The sequence below is a fragment of the Achroia grisella genome, unplaced genomic scaffold, assembly GCF_030625045.1.
Source record: "Achroia grisella isolate CSIRO2021 unplaced genomic scaffold, CSIRO_AGI_Agris_v1 utg109, whole genome shotgun sequence".
NCBI classification, from domain to species: Eukaryota; Metazoa; Arthropoda; class Insecta; order Lepidoptera; family Pyralidae; genus Achroia; species Achroia grisella.
In genome coordinates this window covers 7525436-7550456 of record NW_026712573.1, presented here as the reverse complement: position 1 = coordinate 7550456, position 25021 = coordinate 7525436, and the positions used below count along the sequence as shown (strand labels likewise).

At 33.5% G+C, this 25021-nt stretch overlaps 2 protein-coding genes and 1 pseudogene across 5 annotated transcripts; 2 read left to right on the top strand and 1 right to left on the bottom strand.

The window, feature by feature from the left end:
* Positions 1-818: 818 nt before the first annotated feature.
* On the bottom strand, positions 819-5004 carry LOC131845768 (putative nuclease HARBI1; annotated as a pseudogene).
* A 2536-nt stretch (positions 5005-7540) lies between these two features.
* LOC131845904 (delta-like protein 1) lies at positions 7541-21736 on the top strand. 4 transcript variants are annotated; one of them, XM_059195061.1, is made up of 11 exons: positions 7541-7590; positions 11273-11339; positions 15242-15454; positions 15893-15984; positions 16702-16783; positions 17090-17181; positions 17701-17865; positions 18618-18840; positions 19214-19347; positions 20700-20847; positions 21077-21736. In XM_059195061.1, the coding sequence occupies exons 1-11, from the start codon at positions 7546-7548 to the stop codon at positions 21313-21315; spliced, it is 1500 nt and encodes a 499-aa protein (XP_059051044.1). In that variant the 5' UTR covers positions 7541-7545; the 3' UTR covers positions 21316-21736. The 4 variants fall into 4 exon arrangements, with proteins under 4 accessions (XP_059051044.1, XP_059051052.1, XP_059051059.1 ...); XM_059195069.1 differs by lacking the exon at positions 7541-7590 and adding an exon at positions 9838-9926; XM_059195076.1 differs by lacking the exon at positions 7541-7590 and adding an exon at positions 9916-9984.
* Positions 21737-22613: 877 nt separating this feature from the next.
* On the top strand, positions 22614-24935 carry LOC131846214 (exocyst complex component 8). The gene has a single exon (XM_059195466.1). The coding sequence runs from the start codon at positions 22708-22710 to the stop codon at positions 24757-24759; it is 2052 nt and encodes a 683-aa protein (XP_059051449.1). The 5' UTR covers positions 22614-22707; the 3' UTR covers positions 24760-24935.
* Positions 24936-25021: the final 86 nt, after the last annotated feature.

Genomic DNA, 25021 nt, shown 5'->3' with positions numbered 1-25021 from the left:
TGAGTATAAAAAAAGTTACTTAGCTTTAGATATATCATTGTTGATTTGTTGAATTACGTTAGTTTGTTGATTTGTTAAATAATGAGTATAAAAAAGTTAGTTAGCTTTAGGTATATCATTGTTGATTTGTTGAATTCTGTTAGTTTGTTGATTTGTTAAATAATGAGTATAAAAAAGTTACTTAGCTTTATATAAGTATATTTATCTTACCAGTTTATCTACTAAACTACACACAAAGTACTAAACTACAGTTTTTTACTGGTCATTAATTTAATGCGCCTTGAACTACACTACTTAGTTTGCATATACTTATACAACATTTTTCTGAATGAATGTTTAATCATTTATAATTAGTGTTATTTTAAAAAATGTTTAATATACAATTTTGATTTTATTTTTATCTATATATATATATACCTACATATATGTGATTATAAAATAAAAATATTTTATTGTAAAAAGTTTTTAATTTTGTAAATAAGTAATGCCTTAACTTCTAATAGAATAGAATAGAAAATCATTTATTCAAATAAACTTATTATATTGCTGTCATCTATGAATTCATCTATCCTATAATAGGCTTTTTTACATAACATTTGTTTAATATCAATTTTAACAGCATTTAGGTAAAATTAGTATATTTTTATTGCATAAGTTTCTACTTGTACAGTCTTTAAGTTTCTTGAAACTATCTAAGTTTTTCCTTGTATACATAATATTTCATAAATGTACTGTGAGGCAACGGTGAGGATATTTGATTCTTTAAAGCCTTGATGTAATGACTATCTCGAACCCATAGAACAATACAAACAATAGAACGTATGGCTCTCTTCTAATCTTTATATACCTGAAAGAAAAGAAAACATACTTAACTGTGAGACTTGGAATTTGATAAATGCACTTGATAGCTTATAGACTATTCAATATAATATCAGCTAATAATATTTAACATAAAAAATACTGAAATACAATCTATAATCATCTTTTATGACATCCTAATAATGAAAAGGAATGACAAAACATTGTATTCTTGTTTGTTCACCAATTTTATATGTAGTACAACTACAAAGTTAACAATTACGATTTATTTACCCAGCAAATAAGTTGTTTCTCCTTGAAGACTCTCCAAATGATCTTTGATCTCGTTATGCTCCCAAATGAATGCATCATGAGTGGCACCACCATAAGAGGCGTCAATATTCATAATTTTTAAATTACTGTCAGCAATCTAAAAAATAGGACAAACATTATAAAGATATTTGCAGATAGTGACAAATATGAATAACTTGAGAATTATTTATACACTATGCAAATTTTACATAAAATACTGTACTTACAACTTGAACATTTAAAGAGTGGTAATTAATAAGTGGTAGTTTTCTATTGAAAAATCTCTCTTCATTGACTGTTGGCCGAATTATAGCTACATGGGTGCTGTCGATACATCCTATAACACCAGGGATACCATACTGTGTAGCAAAACTGAAAAAGAAATATAAACTACTGATTATTTAAACATCAATTAACTTATGCTGATTTCTGAAATTAACAACAATATCATTTATAAATTTACAGCTACAAATAGTTGACTGAACTAAATCAATAGTATATGTATTATAAATCGACAAAGAGCATAAAATTCTATAAAGTTAAATCTTAATCATATTTAATATACATAAACTTACTTTCTCTTCAATATGTTCCTGTCTTCCCTGGACTGAGGAAATCTTATAAATTTCCTTAGTATTTAGGGCATCTGTTACATCCCTGATGCAGTTTGAGACAGACTGCTGAGCCATAGTGGTGTCTAAATTTTGTCCGACTGCACCCTGGTAGCTACCACTGGCATAAAAATTTAATGCAGTGAGAATCTGAAAAAAAATAGATATGGGAATACTAAATAATAGGTAAATACTAAATTTTTTCATCTACAAAATGTACATAAGTTCTTACTTTGGTTATTGGATCGATTGCTCGACTATTTTTAGGCAGGGGTAATAATCGTACCACATACTGACAAAGATTCTCGAAGACTTCCCGACTGAGTCTGTATTTAGATACAAACTCGAAGTCGGGAATGGATCTTTGGAGGTACCTAGTACGCATTTTTCTTTTAAACCTGCGTCTTTCAATTTCTTCTTCATTGAGGGCTTCTAAAATTCCAGCCAATCTTGGCATAATGAAACTAAATCAAAATAAAGTAATGCTAAGTTGTAGGTTACGTTGAACACAATAATATTTAAAAACACTAATTAGTTTAACTTTTATCACATTATTCACTGTAACACATTAACTGAATTATTAATTAATCACTTTTTTATATATTACAGCACTTATATACGTAAAATCCTTACTTACGAAAGTAAAAAGTTAACTATTTAGGTTTCGTCTACTTCGCACTTTAAATCACGATAAACGTGCTGTCAAAACGTCATAATAACGTACGAACGGATACTTCATGGTACGATTTGGGACGATCGAAACGATATTCTCCGTTTTCGGGCACGATTTCGGAATGAACGTTTTTCATGGTACGAATCACACGAAATATCGATCCGAAATTTCGGAATTGCACTTCGTGGTAGACCTACTGTTCTCTCCCCGACACTGTTTTTGCTGCATATTAATGATTTGTTAACTACGGTTGACATTCATTGCTATGCGGATGACAGTACTGGGGACGCGTCTTACACGGGCCGTGCGAACATCCCTCTTTCCGTTGTGGAGTCAAAGCGCGAACAGCTTGTGTCTGAAATCGAGAGTACTCTCACCAGAGTCTCCGATTGGGGGCGATTGAACTTAGTTCAATTCAACCCTACCAAGACACAAGCCTGCGCGTTCACCGCTAAGAAAACCCCTTTTGCTGTGGCTCCGCAATTCCAGAACACGTCCATTACCATCTCTAAGAGCATTGGGATTCTCGGTGTCGACATCTCTAGCACAGTTGAGTTCCGTAGTCATCTCGAAGAAAAGGTCAAGCTAGCGTCCAAGAAGCTCGGTGTGCTGAATAGAGCGAGGCGGTACTTCACTGCGAACCAGAGACTTCTATTGTATAAGTCGCAAGTTCGGCCGCACATGGAGTACTGCTCTCATCTTTGGGCAGGAGCACCTGGATACCAGCTCGGTCCTTTTGACTCGGTTCAGAGACGTGCTATGAGAATTGTCGATGATCCCAATCTCTCTAACGGTATCGAACCACTTAGCTTGAGGCGAGACTTCGCATCGCTTTGTGTGTTCTACCGAATATACAATGGACTGTGTTCTGATGAATTGTTTGACATGATGCCTACGGCTACCTTTTACCATCGCACCGCTCGCCATCGACAGGGAATTCATCCCCACACGCTGGAACCTAAGTGGTCTCGTACAGTGCGGTTTCAGAGGAGCTTCCTCCCGCGTACACTTAGATTGTGGAATGAACTACCTGCCGAGGTTTTCTCGAGAGACTACAGCATGGGGGTTTTCAAGAAGGGTATATTAAGGTTTCTTAAGGGTCGGCAACGCGTATGTGACACCCCTGGTGTTTCAGGCGTCCATAGGCTACGGTAGCCATTTACCATCAGATGGGCCGTATGCTTGTTTGCCACCTAAGTGGTATATAAAAAAAAAATTTATATAACAATATTGGCCCTTATTATAGAGACTTTAAGGACTTTAACATATATAGAAAATAAAAAAAAAATAAAATAATAATATTTTCTTCGTGGTCACCACACTCTGGCAATCTGCCACTATAGCGCCGGTCCACCACTCACTTCAGAGTTTCTAAGCTTGAATTATATGGTTACTGGTATGGTTACTGGTTTCTAGTTGCATCACTCTCACAAATTCAGGCACTCTTGGTCAGGATGTAGTCGAGAATGTCCTGGTCCTGATAGTGGCATAGTGTAGGCAGTACAGGTAGGTACATTGCAGTGCCACAATGGTTTCGATTGGCCCTTTTTGTGCGCCTCTTCTTCTGTACCATAACAAAACCATCATCGTCACGATTAGCAGCCTTAGCACACAGGGGCCACGCTCAGATACACTTTTGCCTTATACATTGATATTCGAGCTATAATTTTTAGTTCCTGAATATGGAAAACTGTCGTCGAAGAAGTCATCGAAAAAGAAAAATCGAAGAAATTATAAATTTTATTCTATATAGATATAATTTAGCTAACAATATCACGTTATTCTAAATACATATACCTACAGCACAGATAACATAATATTACATACCTACAGACAACATTTGCACCAAGTATCAAAAATTTTGCATAGGATAGAAGGACAGATAAAAGGACATACAGATTATTGTCCTTGAATTATTTGGAATTAAATTTATAAAATTGAGAAAGAAATATTTTATAAAAATATTTTCTTATCTGCTAGATATATTCTATAGGGTCCCTCCCTGTCTTATCGCTCGCTATCCCTGTAATATAAAAATTTGGAAAAAAAAATATTCATTTTAGTTATCGTCTAAATCCTTACTAATATTATAAATGCGAAAGTAACTCTGTCTGTCTGTCTGTCTGTCTGTCTGTCTGTCTCGCTTTCACGCCAAAACTACTGAACCGATTTAAATGAAATTTAGTACGCAGATAGTCTAGACGCCGAGGATGGACATAGGCTACTTTTTAATGCGAAAAAAAGGGTTGTAAGGGGTTCAAAATGGAAATACAAGGTTATCTTTATGCGGTTGAATCCTTATTCGTCATATTTTCATTTCACTAGCTAACAACCAATCAACACATCGCGTGCGTTTGCGCCATTCGCCATCTTTTCATTTCACTAGCTAACAACCAATCAACACATCGCGTGCGTTTGCGCCAATAAGGTATCCATCACAGAGAACAAAACCACAGATAACATAATGTAAAACGAAAGATCTTGCCGGAAACATGACGTTGACGTTTAGTGAAAATATTGTTTTTGACACTTTTTTATGATAAAATCGTATATCGTGTGTATGTGTTTTTTCTTTAAACCTGAAATTGGCCGATTGCGAGACAAATTTGGCGATTTTTTTTATCAATTTGTTTTACGGCTCTGGATACAAGCCCAGTTTAGCCCAACTTAAAGTTTTACAATATAAATTACAAAAATTAAAGTCAATATCCAATGTTAAATAATAATAAATGTCAAATGTTGTTTCCCTGTTCTGAACAACTTAAAAAAAAACTATTAAGTTTTCTTTTTAAGTTGTTCAGTACAATCACAATTTCTTCAAATTTTATTATTTACATTTTTTAAAGAATGTTGTGGTGTGGCACTATCCGAAATTAAATTATTTACCCATTTTTGTAGGTTATACAGAAATAATGTGTGGGTGTTTATTTAAAAAGCATTAACACAAAATTAATAAAGTATAGGTATTAATAAATATATGGTTGTTGTATCAAAATAGAATTTTCTTATTTTTCACTAAAATAAAAACTAACTGTCTTTTTTATAAAATAAATGACCTTTTCATTATGCCATATATTATGGAACTATTTAAATTATTTAGCTGATTGTAAGAAACAAAATGTTGGTTTGTAGATTAATACTGTAAAATTATTATTTGTACGGAAACGATAAAAATATATTTTTGTGCTGCGACAAAAACTAATATTATAAATGTGAAAGTAACTCTGTCTGTCTGTCTCGCTTTCACGCCAAAACTACTAAACCGATTTGAATGAAATTTGGTATGCAGATAGTCTAGACCCTGAGAACGGACATAGGCTACTTTTTAATGCGAAAAAAGGGTTGTAAGGGGTTAAAAGGGGGGATGAAAGATTGTATGGAAGAATCGTCATTTTTGAAGCTAGAAGCTTGAAACTTATTTTTGAGACTGTTGATTAAATATAAATAAAAATGACATTCAATGTTTGTAAAAAATTACCCTTAAGGGGGTAAAATAAAATAGGGGATGCAAGTTTTTATGTAAATTCGTCATTTTTGAAGCTAGAAGCTTAAACTTATTGTTGAGACTGTTGATTAAATATAAATACAATACATATGACATTCATTGTTTGTAAAAAAATTACCCTTAAGGGGGTAAAATAAAATAGGGGATGCAAGTTTTTATGTAAACACGTCATTTTTGAAGCTAGAAGCTTGAATCTTATTGTTGAGACTGTTGATTAAATATAAATACATTGACATTCATTGTTTGTAAAAAAAATACCCTTAAGGGGGTAAAATAAAATAGGGGATGCAAGTTTTTATGTAAAATCGTCATTTTAGAAGCTAGAAGCTTGAAACTTATTTTTGAGGCTGTTGATTAAATATAAATACATATGACATTCATTGTTTGTAAAAAAATTACCCTCAAGGGGTAAAATAAAATAGGGGATGCAAGTTTTTATGTAAACACGTCATTTTTGAAGCTAGAAACTTGAATCTTATTGTTGAGACTGTTGATTAAATATAAATACTTATGACATTCATTGTTTGTAAAAACAAATACCCTTAAGGGGGTAAAATAAAATAGGAGATGCAAGTTTTTATGTAAAATCGTCATTTTTGAAGCTAGAAGCTTGAAACTTATTTTTGAGGCTGTTGATTAAATATAAATAAATATGACATTCATTGTTTGTAAAAAAATTACCCTTAAGGGGGTAAAATAAAGTAGGGGATGATAGTTATTATGTAAATTCGTAATTTTTGAAACTAGAACGATGAAACTATTTTCATTGGTTCTTTTGGGGTAGATTTTTAAAAACCCCACTAATGTTATAACTGTGAAAGTAACTCTGTTTGTCTTTCTGTCAGTCTTACGCTCCAAAACAAAATAAAAATTTAAATGAAATTTGGTACACAGTTAGTTTACACCCGGACAAAGAATATAGGGTACTTTTGAATGTGAAAAAAGGATTGTAAGGGGGTTGCAATGGTAGGCTGTATGGAAGAATCGTCATTTTTTAAAACTAGAAGTTTGAGACTCATTTTTAGGCTGTTGTTTAAATATCAATAAATATGATATTCAATGTTTGTAAAATGTTTACTCTTAGGGGGAGGGGGGTAGTAAAATAAAATAGAGAATGAAAGTTATTGTGGAAATTTGCTGTTTGTGTGGTTGTGGAAGCTAGAACGATTAAACTTTTTTCTTTGTCTTTTTAGGGTTAGTTTATTAAATACCTTACTTATATTATAAATGTGAAAGTAACTTTATCTGTTTGTCTCGCTTACACGCCAAAAATACTGAACCGATTTAAATTGAAATTTGAAACAGACTTAGATAGACTAGATCCTGAGAAAGGACATAGGTTACTTTTTAATGTGAAAAAGGTTTGCAAGAGGATTAAAAGGGTAGATCCAAGCTCCTGATAAGTGGATGAAATAATAAACAAAAAATGTAGCTGTGCAATATGTTTTTTTATATATTTCAAATATGACTAAAGCATGTAAGCTTTGTAGCATGTACCTACCTTCAATTGGTCCCACTTAAAACCAATAAAAAAGTTTTGTGCCATGATAGAATTAGTTCAGGCATTCATGTTGGAATTATGTATAAAAATCTCTTGTCATGGTGTACCATGACAAGAGATTTAATTAAAGAGAACTAATTCTATCATGGCACAAAATTTTTTTATTGGTTTTAAGTGGGACCAATTGAAGGTAGGTACACCTGACAACAGCTTGTTATGAGAACTGTCAGTTGTTAATTTCTACTGTCTATCTAGATCTAATCTATCAATATACTTAAGTAGTTTCGTTGATCTAACATAAAGTGCTACTAAGTGGATAATCACATGATGTAATTAGGTAGGATGTGCCATAGTTGACTAAACTTAATACAATTCTATGCCAATCACCTACTTTATTCATGGATATCCTTATCGAGTTGCTACTGTAACATTTGGTATCTTACGTAATCGATATGTGGGCCGTATCATGTATAAAGTGAGTCAGGCGCTGAAAAAATTAGACTGTTTGGATGTTCATTACCAAAATGTTATGCTAAACTTGGTATTTAAGATCATTATTTCTCCTGAGCTTTACTATCATCGAAACATTTTTATGACATATTTTCCATTTATAAAAATAAAGAACTAAAAACTTGTGATTTAGTGGTTTACTACCTCGACTTACAAACGGAAGGTCGTGAGGTTAAACGTAGACGACATAAAAAAATCAGACTAATCTCCGTTGAAGGAGACATAAACACCAAAACAAAAATGAATCCGAGAGAGGACAATAGGTTTACCCCTATACCTATCCAGCGTAATAGTACTGTGTTAATAAAGATTTTCACGAATTTCTACTGAATGTGAATGAATAATAGGTGCGCCAATGCGTAGGTTTACTAGTACTGTGTGTGACTTATACCTACCTATTAATTTAATCTATTAAATCAAGAAAATACATATCGTGTGTTCTCAAATTTTCTGCTAATATGTTAATCCTGTTAGCAACAGTTTGTTATTTAAATATTTGACGATATAGTCACCTACGTACATATCCAATCGATAAAAATAGCATAACACGATATTAGTGGTTATTAGTTCTTCGTTAAGTAATATTTACAATCTATGTAAGTATGCGAATAGGATAATTGTATAGGAATTTTCGGGAATTTAAAACGATATCCAATATTTGAGGAGTTCTAACCAAAACAATTGATGAACGTTGAGGTGTCTATACTGTATATAAATGATTTCAGCATCTTAGTTTTATAATTTTTACATGAAACTTTGGTTACTTTGTAGTTTGTATATTGTTTATCTAAAATGTAAATACTAAGTTCACTAGCTCGAAAGTGGTACTATCACATGTAGACTGTAAAAAATCAGGTGCCTGGAAAACTCAGTCAAATCTTTCAGCGGGGGGACAGACGATTGTTAGTAATGTGGATTGATAACTCCATTGCCAACAATGGACCATGTCAGGTTGACATCCACTTGGTTCCACCTGGAAACCATCATGTAAATTCCTCGTGAATTTGTCACACTAAAATTATGTGTCTCAATTTTGTCACTTTACAATGATGGAACTATTATTAACCAAGCAAATTAACTCGAGAGACGAAAGTAAATATACTTACCTATTTAATTTAAAATGTCGGTATAACTACTCTATCTAGGATAACTGCCACTTTCAGGGTCGTTATCTCACTTCACATTTATTTTAAACTTATAATTTTTTGCTTAAGGTATTTTACTTTATATTATATTTGATATTAGTCTTATAGTCAAGTAAACAAGTTCAACGGGGAAAAAATATTTTCTTAGCTACCTCTTATTTTAATTATCTCTAAGAATTCAATTATTTTTAAGAAAATGGTTACACTCGAAAATTCATCTTTAATAATATATACGTACCTATTTTACTAATTTCTGAGAAAATGACAAATAACTATATCCGGTTGGTGTTATCGCGAATATACGTATATGACGTCATTTACTGAGTTCGCTTGCTAAGTTGTAATGTCCCAATAAGGCGGGAAAGGTAACCAATCAACATTTTATTAAGACTCAGTTGTTAAAAGAAATTAAAACCAATACATATGTTAATTATTTTATTAAAATTATATTTAAATATGAGTAAGTATCCGTTGGTAATTATTATTTAAGTCTCCAATTCCCTTCCACAGTATTTTAGCGTCTGAGTTTCCACACTCTACGCTCTAGGTCACTCACTTATTATGCAATGATGAAATAATACTTACGTGTTATTAAACATCATCTCAGCATATACCAGTAGAATAATTTATTTTTATTTTTAGTCTTTTTTATAATTATACTTAGCTATCTAATAGTGATTACGTGTTAGATAAATAATTAAAAGCATCTTGATTGGATATTCTCAGCAAAACTGTATAAGAAATAAACAAGAAGTAAAACAAGCAAAGGTAACATTGGTAGGTAGGAGCGTAGGCGCCAGAGGTGGTATAAGGACGCTGTGCATTATTCATACATTTGTTTTCCTCTTTGTAACACAGACGAGTAATCAACGTAAGTGTATTTTGTGTTGTATATCTGTGAAGTGAAGTTTTGGCGGGAAACTGCAAACGTAAATTATTTTTAAATGTTAATATTGTGTTGTTGTGCATCAATTTCGAACTAAAAATAATATAATAAATACACTAACAAGATACATGTGCAAATACCAAAGTCAGTCTAAATTTACCGTTTTCTGTCTTATATCAATTAATTATCTTTATTAAGTGAACGCCAACCCGGGGTGGCTTGGCGGTCTGGTCTGTTGCGCACTGGTTCAATTATAATAGAAATATATATATTTTTTAAATAGATTATAGCCTTAAAGTATAAATACTCAATGATAATTTAGGTTTGTATTTTGTTTTCAAAGAATGTATTGTCTATGTTACTCTACCACCAGGTAGAGTCTTGTTTATGTCAGACTATTCATGGTGTCTGAACATTATACAATAAATAGTGAGTTCATGTACGGTTGTTCGACTGAAAAATCAGGAACGTACCTCGATATTGAATTCGTTTATAAAAGTGACTATAATAGATAAATTACCACTCTTGAGTATTAAACAAATTTTATAACATAATTGTAAGTAGCGATCTCTTGGTAATATTTTTGCAGTCTAGATTATTTTTGAAAGTTCTATGGCCATTTCAAATTGTCTAAGTTTTTTTGACTTATCACATTAGGTCGCGATGAACTCATTGCAATTATTATATAAACAATAATATCCCCGGACTATTAACAAAGCCATCTAGTCCCACACTAAGCAGAGCTTAGGTTATGGGTACTAGACAACTGCATATACTTCGATATATTTTTTTTATAAATACATAGAAAACAGGGGGAAGGGGATTGTTAGTAATGTGGACTGATGATCTCATTGCTAGCAATGTACCAATGTCAGGTTGATCTCCACGCGGTTCCCTGGAAACCATCGTGATCAATTCCAGGTGAATTTGTCACGATAGACTGACTGACCTGACCTCATGCTCATCTTATCATCCTCTACTGGTGCCCCGCCAGCGTAAACCATTAGCGCAGGCAGGAGCACCATTCCATTATCATCCATTAAAAATACGTAGAAAACACTCAGACGTGTTTTATACCCTGCGAGGAATCGAACCGGCGCCGACCATCTGAAGTAAACCAGTGTGCTAAAAAGCTAGACTAGCGTAGTATAGGCCGTATAACATGTACATATGTCTCCCCGTGTAATGTGCCTGATATTGATATTCTTCGATATAGAGGCAAGTTTATCTTGTCTCAATATCTACTATACTATATATAAAGTTTAATATTATAACTCTAAAAAGAATTTCTAAGTTGATATCCAATAATAATATATCATTCTATATTTCAGATGGGTGACAGGTTACTGTTATTAGCACAAGTGGTGCTTATCGGCTTCCTACAGGTTGGCGTTGAGGGTGAGTAAACTTACGTCAATAAAACTTTATGTTAAAAATATTTCGTTAGCTAAAAAGTTATTTTTTACTTTTCAATCGTATAGAGTGGAATCGTAACCGGCGCGCTCAGAATTTTATTTTTCTGTTCTGTATTATAATTATACGAAAACATAGTTATATTGTAATAACAATAGAATAAAGTTTTACGTTTAAGTAGGTATAGAAGATTCGTTAATTAAGAAAACAAAAGAGTATTTTTTTCTTTGGAGTATAGTAACAAAATAGTATCTACAATATTTCATACCTCAATACTATTAAATTGTATGTTAACATTGTATAAATTAAATATTGATTGAACTAAACGACGTAAGTACTTGTCTAATAGATGTAGTCTGTTATCTCTTGATTTCTCGTGATGACCTACTTATTTTGGAAATTTTTAAATATCTACAATACAGGTAATTTTATAGTTCCTGAATACAAGAACGTAGAATGTATATGAACGTAGAACAAAATAGGAATAATTTTTATTGAATAAACTTAAATATTTTGAATTGCCACAATTTTTAGATCTACCTCTTATTCAGAATATCGTTTCAGTATAAGCAGAATGAGCCTGAAACTTGGCTGTTGATCTATTAAACAAATGTGGGTACAACTTACCATTATTGAGTTAACATATGTGAGAATACATAAAACCAATATTTTACTTATAATGTAATAATGATACTGATACATATTAACATCCTTTATACCGCATAAGCTCTTAAACAAATATTCCGCGACTTGTCGCTTCACCTTTAGACATTTGCCAATAATTAAATGTACCTTATGCATTATAATAAAGAAATTAATGTTGCACATTAATTTCTTATTATAATGCATATGGTACATTTTCCGGCACCAACTTGCGGTTGTTTAGCCCTTTTTCTTATATGGGTATTTAAATATTAAACTATTGCTTAGACTTACTTTATTTATATGGGATACTACTGACATTGAAATGAGGATTGTTAGGAACTGCATTAGATTGTGGTTAGATAATTATACTGCGAGTACAAGATTTATTTACCTATTACGTACATAAGCTGCCAGGTGCAAGTAACCGATAGTAAAAAATTATCACTGCTGATAATACTACATGTGCGATGATAAATCAAAAAAAGAGAGATCTTCTAGTATTTACAATACTGTAAGTCGTCTAACTACTTATCTTTGCAATAACATAGTATTGATTTTATTATTTCTTTTATTTACATAAAAACCGTATAATAATTCACAGTACCTGTTCGCTAACCAAGGTTGACACTATAACTTAACCACGCGGAATCATCCAGCGTCCTACGCTCGCATATTTTATCTATAACAAAACGATTATGTATATCTAAGTAAAGATTTAGTTCCGTCCATTTTAATAGAAGGACAGGTATAATGTGGGCGATGTGTTGTTTACAGTTTACATTCTTTTGTTTTGCTCTAATTGTCCATTTGTTCAAATAGCGGTGACATGACCATTTATATTTTTGTTAGATTGGGATAGTTCTCTTTCATCAATCATTTCCTTTACCCATCCTCAGAACAGCAACTGACGTTCAAATAGTTTCATGGAATAACCATCATAAGCATATTACGAGTTTTCTGCTGAGAAGATCTTGGTTATAATCCCAATGCTAGCAATGTACCTTTTCAAGTTGACCCACACGGTTCGTGCTAGAAACCATCGTCGTAAATTGCCATTTGTCATGATGGGCTAACAGACGGACTTCATGCTCATTTTATGATTCTCCATTGGTGCCCCGCCGGTGAACCGTTAGCGCAGGCGAGTGCATCAATCCATTATAGTCTATAAAAAACTTGGCCATGAATATCTGTTGATGATAAGGTTACTTTGGTACTTGCTGATAAAGTACCATTCCAAAGGATTACAGTGCTTTGCCTCCATAACCTTAATTTTACTGCTATATTTCAAATACACGTAGAGGACTTTGTTCAAAGTTTTTACCTCAGCAAAATATACTTTAATATATTTTTCTCACACTCAAAGATATATGGTGAGTTATTTGGCTCCCAATATGGTTTCACGTAATGATAGCTGGATATCCATAGCTCGTAACTCATAATGTTTTTATGACTTTGTTATTATTTGATAAAATTGTATATTGTTATGTGGAGTTAGATAAAATTTATACAAAATAATCACATTATTACTATATTTTTGGTTTGAGAACTTTTTTTATGCAATTGGAATGGCAAACAAGCCCATTTCATGGCAAATGGTAAGTTTCGCCTATACACATGGATACCTGAACAGTGTCACGTACAGCTCGTCATTATGTGATTTTCAAATTATTGTATACTGGTGGTAAAACAGCCTAGTCAACAACCGTAGTTCTCAGGAATTGTAATGTATGAGATCTACCACAACCGTCACATTGTATTTTATCTACATTATTTTTATGTCTATATGGAATGGTAATAATTTTTCATCAGGTAGATCGTGTTTTATTTTTTTGTCATTAGAGTATTTTTTTAAACTGTTACACTTTCGAATATTATTGGGAAGCCACCTATAGATATTGTATATTCTATGGATTGTTGTCTGTTTTGCGTCATCTGCCACGTCATCAACGTGACCATGGCTGTGGGAGCACAGTAGGCATTGTCCAAGGTCCGCCATATTGTTTTCGGTCATCATCGCTGTTCCATACAGATGTCTACACAACGAAGTGTGATTATGTATTTAGATTATGCATATTTATTTAATGTAGGTGTAAAGAGTTAATTAAGTATAATTGTTTAAAAGGTGGGCGGATTATCGTGATGTTTATTTTATTTCATAAATTTTTTTTTTGTTCTATATCCATTTTTTAGCTATGTTATTATGAGCTTGTTGACTTTTTGTTAATTAAATCAATCATTGTATTTTTTGTCGTTATGGATATTATTCAAGTATCTTATAACAATAAATGCCAATGTTATTATTGCGTGGATGATACACGCTTTTTATTTAAAGCGTCATATTTATTTAAACTGTTTAGTTTTTGACCAAAATAATGAAGTATACGACTGCTCTTTTTCCATGGAAAATAATAGGCAATTTTTTTATTAATTGCTAAGTGAAGTTCTTGGAATAGTCAATGCGTTTAGTTCAATTTATAGATAATGTTATTATAGATTCCTACGCTTTTTAATAGGAATTCAGTCCTAATTGTTTGTTGGACAGCAGAGTATTTCTTTTCATATCTAGTTATCGTGATTTAATCCGAAAGGCTGGTATTTTGGATACGTATATACCTATTAAATAAAATAAAGGCATGTCAAGTGTTGTGTTCATCGTGACATTCACTGTTGACAATGCCTCTGACCGCGGGATGTGCATCAGTAAATTGCTAGTGATAGCTAGCAATTTACTGATCTGGCATACTATTATCCTTTACTTGTGTGTAACAATTAAAAATAAGGTTACACATTTAATTTATCATAAGCTATATGTCTGCTTAAAGAATGAGATATGGCAATGAAATATGTAGCAGGGTACACAGTCATGGTATTACTTCTGTCTTACGTATGGCAATACCTGAGAAGTCCCACAGTCATCACATGCATTACATGAATTTGATTAAGAACGGGTAGTTGAGTACAAAACTGGATTGTTTGTAATCCAACACTATATATGCCTAAAAGCTAAATTATATAGATGCTGCATACACGCTAGATAAGACTAGATAATATAAGACTAGATGATAAAAGTACACTAAATAGATATTAATATAGAACTATGTAATGCTATAGTTTAATCTAATATTATGAATTATTTTGTTAACAGAAGTGACGATTTGATTGTCGCTTTACTTTATTTTTGCCGTCACCTTGTTTGCCATACCAGGAACATAAAAATAATGTTTTTTTTCTATTTGTTACAGCGAACCGTTATGTGAACTACTATCCTCGAAGTTACTACGGTCGCAATCTATACGAACATGGGCGGTCCATTTCTGATAACCAGGTGACTTGCGGTCCACACACGTGTGGTGTGGGCGCTCATTGCATACACGGTAGTGTGAGGCCAGTGTGCGCCTGTCTGGCTGGATACTCGGGAGATCCATTGTCACAGTGTATCAAAATTGAATGTCTAGGTGAGTATATATACTGCGAGACTTTTATAGGAGGTACTTAACGTATTTTTGCATTACTGCAGCATGTAATTCTATTTTGTAACAAACGTGCATTATGTGACACTTGTAGCGTACAATTTGTTTAATCTTAGATAGTGTTTTTTTTTTAAAAGTAAAATTATGTTTTTGAAGTCTAGCTAGATTTCAAAAAAATATTTTATAGCCAATGATTACAGTCTTCAAACAAACTACATTAGTGTATAATAAATGACAAATCGCTGGTTAGCCTACCGCCTTCCTTACTATGAATACGGCTTCGATCTCGCGCAAAATTCAAACATTTGTATTCATGAGTGAAAAAATGTATTTTAGTAAATGTATTCTATGGGTTGTCTAGTATCTATAACAAAAGCTTTGCTTACTTTGAGACTAGATAAATTGGTATCTATTTATTTTCAGACAGTAGCGAATGTCGTGACTTCCAGACATGTGTGAACCAGCACTGTGTGAACCCTTGCGATGGAACTTGTGGTGTTAACGCAAATTGTGAGGTAAACCAGTAAATGACAATATAAAGTAATTTAACAATGTCGTTTGAATTTTTAGATTATTTTAATATGTAGGTATAAATGAAATTTAAAACGTGGGCTATTAGCTAGATATATACTATTTCTACTTACATTGACAGGTCCTGTCTTCGAATCTCCCCACAGTAATAGTTCGAGTCACGCCATAATTACTTTGAGTGTATTTTTATATCTCCATACTATGTTTCCCTTACTATAGTCTTAACCACAATGTAATTTGCTATAAGAGTTTTTCTAAATGTTTCATTATATTATGTAAACAAAAAACAATAGGTACTATATAACTACATCTATGTAGGTATGTATTTAAAAACATAGCTACATATATATTACTAGCTGTACCCGCAACTTCGTCCGCGAAAATAGTGACCTTGACCAAATAATGAAAAAAATATTTAATGACCTAACCCAATAAAAGCCAAATGAAAAAGTTTCATCGTTTCATCTTCAAAAATGACGACACTTCCATACTCTTTCAACCTCTTATAACCCTTCTATCGCATTCAAAAGTAGCCTATTTTCTTTCTTCGGGTCTAGACTATCTGTGTACCAAATTTCATTTAAATCGGTTCTGTAGTTTTAGCGTGAAAGCGACACAGACAGACAGAGATACTTTCGCATTTATAATATTAGCAAGGAGTGTGGATAGTAATGTATGTTTATTTTCACTTATTTTTGTAGACTCGGAACCACGTCCCTGTGTGTTCATGCCCTGCAGGTTATACAGGGGATCCATTTTCAGTCTGCCGAATTGCTGATCCTGGTAAGCTATATATTATACTATGTAGGTATAGTAAGTTCATAAAACTTTGAACATGGATTGATTGATGATTGAAATAATTTAAGCATAGACTTATTTAGTGTTTATAAGTATTTGTGGCATTAGGTACCTACGAGAAAAGCAAATGAGATTATTTAAAAACAAAAACATATTTTCCAAATCATGTAAACATGAAAGAAACTATACTTAGTATACATAGTATTGATGAATCTAGACATAATTATTATACCTATCATATACAATGTTAAAACAAAATATGATATTATATCATTAAATTCCTGTTTTCAGAGGAAGCTTGTCACCCGTCACCGTGTGGACTCAACACAAAGTGCCACGTCGCTAACAATCAGGCCATATGCACATGTTTGCCAGGATACAGAGTAAGTACATTACAATGTATATTGCTTAGCAATAAGATCGTTTTTTGTACCAGTTAATATTAATATTATTAACTGTTTTTTTATTTGTAATTGGTGCAATAAAGAGTATAAATAAAATATATACATATAGTCATATATCTCAAAGTAAATCTGATATAAAATCTAGATAACAAGTTAGAAGTATCACAAAACTAATGGATACAATATGGTTTAACATTCAGTGAGGACATATATAATCTCTGTAATGTATCATTATGCTAGAGCAATCTAAAAAATGGGTCTGATAATAAAATTTATAAAATATGGATATGGATATCTATATTCCAAAGCTTTTAATTATATAAAAGGATCAAGAACATATGTTTTGTATGCGAGTATCTCCCAAATGCAAATTCTCAACAAACAAAAGAATGTATATCTGCATCATACGAGGAATCGAGCTCGTGACCGTACGAAGTAAAGCGGTGTGTTAAGCCATTAGACCAGCGAGGCTGTCATTGATGGTGTTGTTATTTATAGGGCAGTCCATTAAGCGGCTGTCGGCATGAATGTGAATCGGACGGAGAATGTGGTGGGTCTCAATCGTGCCGGGACTTCAAATGTGTGAGTCCATGCAGCGATTGTGGAGTCAACGCCGACTGCGAAACTGTTGCCGCGCATCGTGCTATTTGCAAGTGTCCTAGGGTACGTACATATTATACTAAAGTTATTGACCCCCCAAATGTTGTTTTACCATACTTATAAATTAAAATCGCTATTAAAAATAAGGATTGATGATAGAGGGTGAAAACTTAAAGTTAAGTACCTATGTGTTTTGAAATGTCACATTATAAAAAAAAATGTTAGGGTGGACAACCCTTATCACTTATGGAAAATAGATAGTAGCCGACTTAGACCTACTGAATATGCATGTTAAATTTCATAAAAATCGGTCTAGCCGTTTCGGAGGAGTATGGTAATTAAAATTGTGACACGAGAATCCTGTCGTGCCCACTAATTCGGAAGAAGTTTCTAGAACCGTACGATATTTTGCCGAGGTAGACTTTGTACAAAGTCACTGTCACACCGCCGATTAGCAGCTTGTTTTTTTAAGTTTCGGTGTAATTTTCTGATTCAGAGGCATATAGGTACTGGTTCCCTGAAATAGCAGCCCAAAGGAATACTATGTTATATATTATTCGATATTGATGTAAATGGGTGGAGTTTTTCACTTCTAATCAGGTGTAGTTGTCGGCTTGATTGCCATTTCAGTAACCTACTCTCTAACGTTTAAAAGAGTGTCTACAGAATATATATTAATTTAATTATGCTAATATAGATACATCAGTCAATATATCAGGCTTTGTACCTAGTTGCACTTAAATACACCAAACAACTAATACTCTTATTGTATGACGTATTCTACTTGCTAGATAAGTATAACAATAATTACACAGGGCTACCACGGTGACCCATACCGCATCTGTTCAGCTGAGTGCACATCGGACGGTGAATGCCCAAGCTACAAGCCCGCTTGTGTATACAACGCTTGCATCAACCCTTGTTTGAACGCCTGCGGTGTGAACGCGGACTGCAACCTCCGTGGACTGACCCCCGTCTGTTCCTGCCCTAGGAATATGACCGGCGATCCATTCACATTCTGCAGGCCTTTCGAAGCTCGTAAGTACTTCGTATATAACATTAGGTAGGTACATTATATTACATTATGTACTATAATGTACCTGATTTTATATTATACTACTTACAAAACCGGGGCAGCCCGCCCCGGTTTTGTACGGGTGCAATTGGCTTCTATTCTTTTAATACCTGCTACCATGGCTGGTATTAGACATTTTTACAACCTTTAATGTCATATTTATTTATATTTCATCGACAGCCTAAAAAGTACGCAAGGTACATTCGCATATAGCAAATGTACTACTTAACCAGTTCAAAGTAGTTTAAAAGTAGATGTCGATGAGTAATGAGTAGAGCTGTATACGAGTATAATGCTATTTATATTTAGATAATACATTCTATGTGCCGTTTGCAGGTGACTTGTGCGAACCAAACCCTTGCGGCGCGAATGCGAAATGTACTCCGGGACACGACCGCACCGGCGCTGAGCGGCCCGTGTGCACCTGCCCTACTGGATATATCGGGAACGCACTCGTAGCTTGCGAGAAGGTATTAATTAAAAATATATATTTTGTTTTGCCATATAAATTGAAGTACTAATGTTGCTATTAAAAATATGGTTTCCCATTAAACCCTATTTTTAATAGCAATATGGGGTTGAAGGGTGAAAACTAAAAGGGGTGTGTATGTAAATATGTCCAATAAATAACATTTTGGTGAGAGACCCTCATAAGTAATGAGGGGTACAAAATTAGATAATCTACTCTCGAATCTACCGAGTAAATATAGATATATTTTTTATGCTGGCGAATACCAATTACAAGAGTTGCATAAAAACATTGTAGGTACTGGTTAGTGTAATACAAAATAATGAAACTGTTTTCAGGTATACTGAAATCATAATATTATTGTTTAAAATGATTCACATATTATTTTGTAAGCAACTGTTTAAACAACTCGCAATTTGCTCCTATTGTGTTCCGGGACGTAGATATACTTTATTTAATGTCATAGGCAAATAGATGTTGGTAATATACCTACATACAAATATTCCGTTTCGTTTTTTATGTAATTGGAATGAAAACCAATATGACGGCAAACGTGACAGTAGGTATATGATAAACTTGGCTTGTATACATGAAAACGATTACGGATATCACGTTATCATGTGATGCCCGTGATATATTTTAAGCGTTGCTATTCCAGAGGACTAAGATTTTATGCCTCTTAGCCTGTTAATTCACTAATCTACCCTACAACCGAAACATATCGTACAAAGCAAGCTTACAAGGCAGCAGAAGTAAGTGAGACTGATGGTACATCAGTCTAACTCACGCAGACAATTTTTACTATTAGATAAAGTGTAGGTCTGTACATTATTACTAATGTCACCTAATTCGTGAGTTTTAGATGGTAATTTATGGTTTTATTAAAATAAATAAAAATAGAATTTTTAAGTACTTAATATAAAAATATATATTTTTAAGTGTTATATAATACAATAGTGGCGGATTTCTCTTTTCTTTACTATAACCATCTGTGCTGGATTAACCTAGTAGCAATGGTACCAAATACTACGGGAGTACGGGCCCACTACAGAGAAACCACTGAAAACTATCTGGAAACATAATAACAAAGTTTTTAAATCTTTAAGCAGAGATAATATAATATTACGTACTTTAAGTAATCTTTTTTATTTTGTGCGTGATGAATAGTATCTATTGATGTGTAAGTGTTGAGACTTAAGAACCGAATCCAAATTATGGGCCGCATGAGAGTATTTGCTACAGGCTGAGCACTGGCTTAATTGGCACTAATACCCATTTTGATCGATCGCCTTTGCAATGAATAGTGTTTTGATTAATTTTCTAATCCTGTGGGTGATATATTTTTTGATTCAGGGTGAATGCGAGTTGGACTCGCAGTGTTCGGACAACCTGGCGTGCGTGGGTTACCGCTGCGTGGACCCGTGTCTCGGAAACACTCAGTGCGGCTCTGGCGCTGTTTGCATGGCCCGCAGACATCTTGCTGTCTGCACCTGTCCCACTGGTAAATGCAGATATTTATATATAGGCTGCGGTAGTCTAGCGGTTCAGCACACCGCACCTGGGGTCGCGGGTTCGATTCCTCACAGGGTACAAACATTTGTATTAATCTAAGTAATTGTATCGGTTGTCTAGTACCTACCCATGACACGACTCGCTCCCATTTAAGCTGTCTTATATGATAAACTAACTATAAAATTACCTATTAATAAAATATACCCAATAATAAACAGGTTATAACGGAGATGCTTTGGTCAACTGCTACGAGTCTCGATCGGTGGCGGCCTCTACTCGCTATTATCGTTACAAGAGACACGGCGGCGGCGAGTCCACGTCGGACGATACGAACGAGACCAGTCATGCGAGCGAGTCCAAGGAACAATCCGAATCTGAAGTACTTAACGACGCAGTTCCAGCAGTCGCCGCAAAAGACGACACTAATAAAACCGAAATCATCGATAAGAAGGCGTAATCAATACGCAGTAATGGTAACAGATTGAACAAAAAAAATGTATTAATACGAATTACTAACGTGAATTTTCAAGCAAGTCAGTATAGAAAGTAGCAATACATAATTATTTTTTCTTGGTACCTACTTAAATCATTAGCGTATAAACTCAGTTTGTAATTTATTTTACTTACTGATTTCAAAATAGTCAACCTTAAAGCCTCTCTATGGATGCGTACTTGAAGTAGGTATATATTTTCAATTAACTATTACTGCCATATTTATATTAAGAGATCTTAATAAAACATTGTAAGTTTGTAATTAATGATTTAGGATGAATGAAGTGTCATTAGTAATGTACAGTTAATAATTTTAAGTTAAGTGTGTGTATGAATATTACTATTGTAAAACATAATACGTAATAAAAAGTACTATATAAACAATTTGTTAATATAGAGAAGTGTTTTATTTGAGAGTGTCATAGCTTCGTTTCATTTACTACCCCTACTGCGATCGAAAATCCCTGAATTCGAATATGGGCCTCTGAACCCGTTTTATACAATACATCACATGCAACTTTGTATATATAAGAGTCTGTAATAGGTCTAATACTAAGCATATCAAAATGTCCTTACTCATGAATTAGTTATTTATATTATAAGATATTTTGATTTGATGTTACAAGTATAGTGAAAGTAATGAGAGTATATGAAGTGTTGCGTTCACCACGACATCGACGATGCAAACATACATTCGTAGTAAACAAACACCTAACCACTACAAGCTGTAATGTAAGTAATATCATACTGCTGAATACAAATGTTAGTATCGCCCTATCGTATCTGTGGTCCTCGGAATCGAACTCGCAACTATCGGAAATAAAGCGGTGTGCTAAATCGCTGAATCACCGAAGCCGTCCTTATTATTATCTACCTATCTAATTTGTCTCATTGGTAACAATGTGTCGGCAATAAATATAATAAATATGTGTATATGCAAAAACGACAAAAATAAATATTGTCAAGGGCAATGGTCAAGTCTAAGCAGGTATAGAACTGGAGTGCTATTTCAGAACAATAATTCTGGATTTTTTATGTAGTTACAATCTAAAAGAGGAATTCTCTAAAACATAATGATTTTTATTAATTATTGGAACTTAAAATATTAAATTGATCGATTCATTCTTTCCTTCAACAAAAGTCAAATGACGTTAGCTGTCTCGATTAGAAACGAAACGTAATTTGACAATTGATTAAACTTTTCTAGCTTGTTTGACATTGGTGCTATAATCTGTGCTGTGCTTGAAATTTTGTATTCAATGGGTTAAGTGTCTTGTTGTTCGATTATCGAATTATGAGAGAAATAGATTTTTTACGAATATTTCTCCGTTAATATTGTAAATATACCTACGAAACGATGTCAGACATTAATATGGAAAAATTTGCGCTTCGCGAATTCAATCCCGAGCGATTCGTTAAGGAATTAGCGAAGTCTTGTGTCGGGGGGGAGGAGCTTCAGCAGCAGCAGGAGAAGATTCAAACTTTATCCGACGAAACCGCTAGTGCCCTCAAAAAAAATGTTTACGAAAATTACATGCAGTTCATTGAAACTGCAACCGAAATATCCCACCTGGAAGCTGAAATGTATAAGCTCTCCCATTTATTAAGTGAACAACGAACGGTGCTTACTACGTTATCCCACGCGTCAATTTTAGGTAATGAGAATACTATATCCCATGAATCTCTTGAGAATCACGATGTAGAAGCAGAAAAGGCTGAGGAGCAACGTAAAAACAAATTAATTCTTATATCAGAGAAAGTTGAAGGTTGTATGAACTTGTTAGACATTCCAGATAGAATTTTGCTTCACGAAGGTGATTTGTTGGAGATAGATGCGGACGAGAATACTGCACTGCAGAGAATGCATGTATATTTATTCAATGATTGCCTTATGTTGACTTCTTGGATATCAAATAGACGGGGTGCCACTAGGTACCAATTTGAATGCAGCTATCGCATTAGTACTTTGGCTGCAGTGAATGTACGCGACTTGGGCAATGTGAAACAAGCTTTCAAACTATTAGTTTTCCCAGACACCCGGGTTTTCCAATGCAATAGCCTTACAATAAAAAAAGACTGGCTTGATAAGTTTGAATTAGCTAAGAAAATGCATATTGAGAAGGAGAACTCTAAACAAAAAAAGAAGGAGAGTCAAGACAAACCTAAGCTGGAGTCATTGGATTCTCCTAGTTTATCAGTTGAGGAGCTGCCATCTCCACAAATACCCAATCTCCCAGAATGGTTGGCTGATGTCACAGAGGAGTTAGATGTGTTGATTGTTGAGAGACATTTTCAAAAAACTTATGATTTAATGGTATCAGCTCAGAAATATTTAAACAGTGAAGAATATAAAGATCATCCACAGAGGCTAGAAATTTTGAAAAGAATTGAACAAAAGCAGAAGTTGTTGATTGAGATACTGTTGAAGGAGTTGGATGTTACGCATAATTGGAGTCCAAGGGGAGGCCTTAGGTCTTCTCGTCACCCTGTTTTAATACTTAATAAGTTTAATATGACCAGTCAAGCATGTGATTTATTTTTAGCAATATGCAGTCATACTGTTAAAGTGCATGTCAAGGGAGTGCAACTAGAAGGGTCTATAAACACTTATGTGAAGCAAGTGGGTGAAGTATTTTTCTGCTCACTGAGTGATGCCTTAACAGAGTTCATTACATTATTCCCTAAGAATAAAATTAGTGCATTCATACTTTGGGCTAGTATGCAACTTAGGATTCTAATGAGTCGACTTATAAAGGAAATATTTACTCCACAGTGCCCTTTAGATTCAGTATTAGAATGTGTTGATAGTTTGAGAGATCAGTGCATGCTATTTTGTGAATTTGGTCTAGATCTACGGTTTCAGATGGATAGCTGTCTTAGAAGTCCAATAACTAAGGCATTGAAAGAATATAAAGAGAAAATACTTGATTCTATGAAAACAAAAGTGTCAGAGGATAAATGGACTCCAATTAATATGCATACCAAAGCTGGAGTGAATAAATTCTTGTTGCAAATGGAAAATTTGGGCCTTATATTAGCTAAGTTCATTATAAATGAAACATGGGTAGATTTATCAAGTAGTACAGTATGGTTTGCACAGTCAGTTATAATGATACAGAAAACTGGACTGAAATTAGTTACAAAAGATATGATGGATGTGTTAGATGAATGCATCCATGCTATATTCAAGTCTCGCCTTATGCTCTCTCTAGGTAATGATTCTAGTTATGCACAGAAAAATTTTAAGTTCATTCTGGATACTGTGATGCCACTCATGCTAAGGTGTTACAAGGAGGAGGTAGGGTATGATAATGAAAAACTTGTAGACTTGGCAAAGAAGTTTGGTGTCAACATTGCACCTCCAAAGAAATCCCACATCACAAAATACACTAGTAACGAATATTTATGAGATTAGTCATAACTTTGTATGGTGTGATTGGTGTATGAAGTTATTTTTATTATGCTGAAGCTTTAAAATTGTAATATATAGACAGTAAGCATGCAGGAATTTTGAAAATTTATTTAATAAACTGATAAAATTGAAATTTATATTATATGCAAGTTATAAATATGAAATTTTAATAAACCAAGATTTATGGTTCACTGTTTAATTTTATTTCGGGTATCCTGTTAGAAATTAAAATCAATTGTTGGAATTAACACAGTTTTTA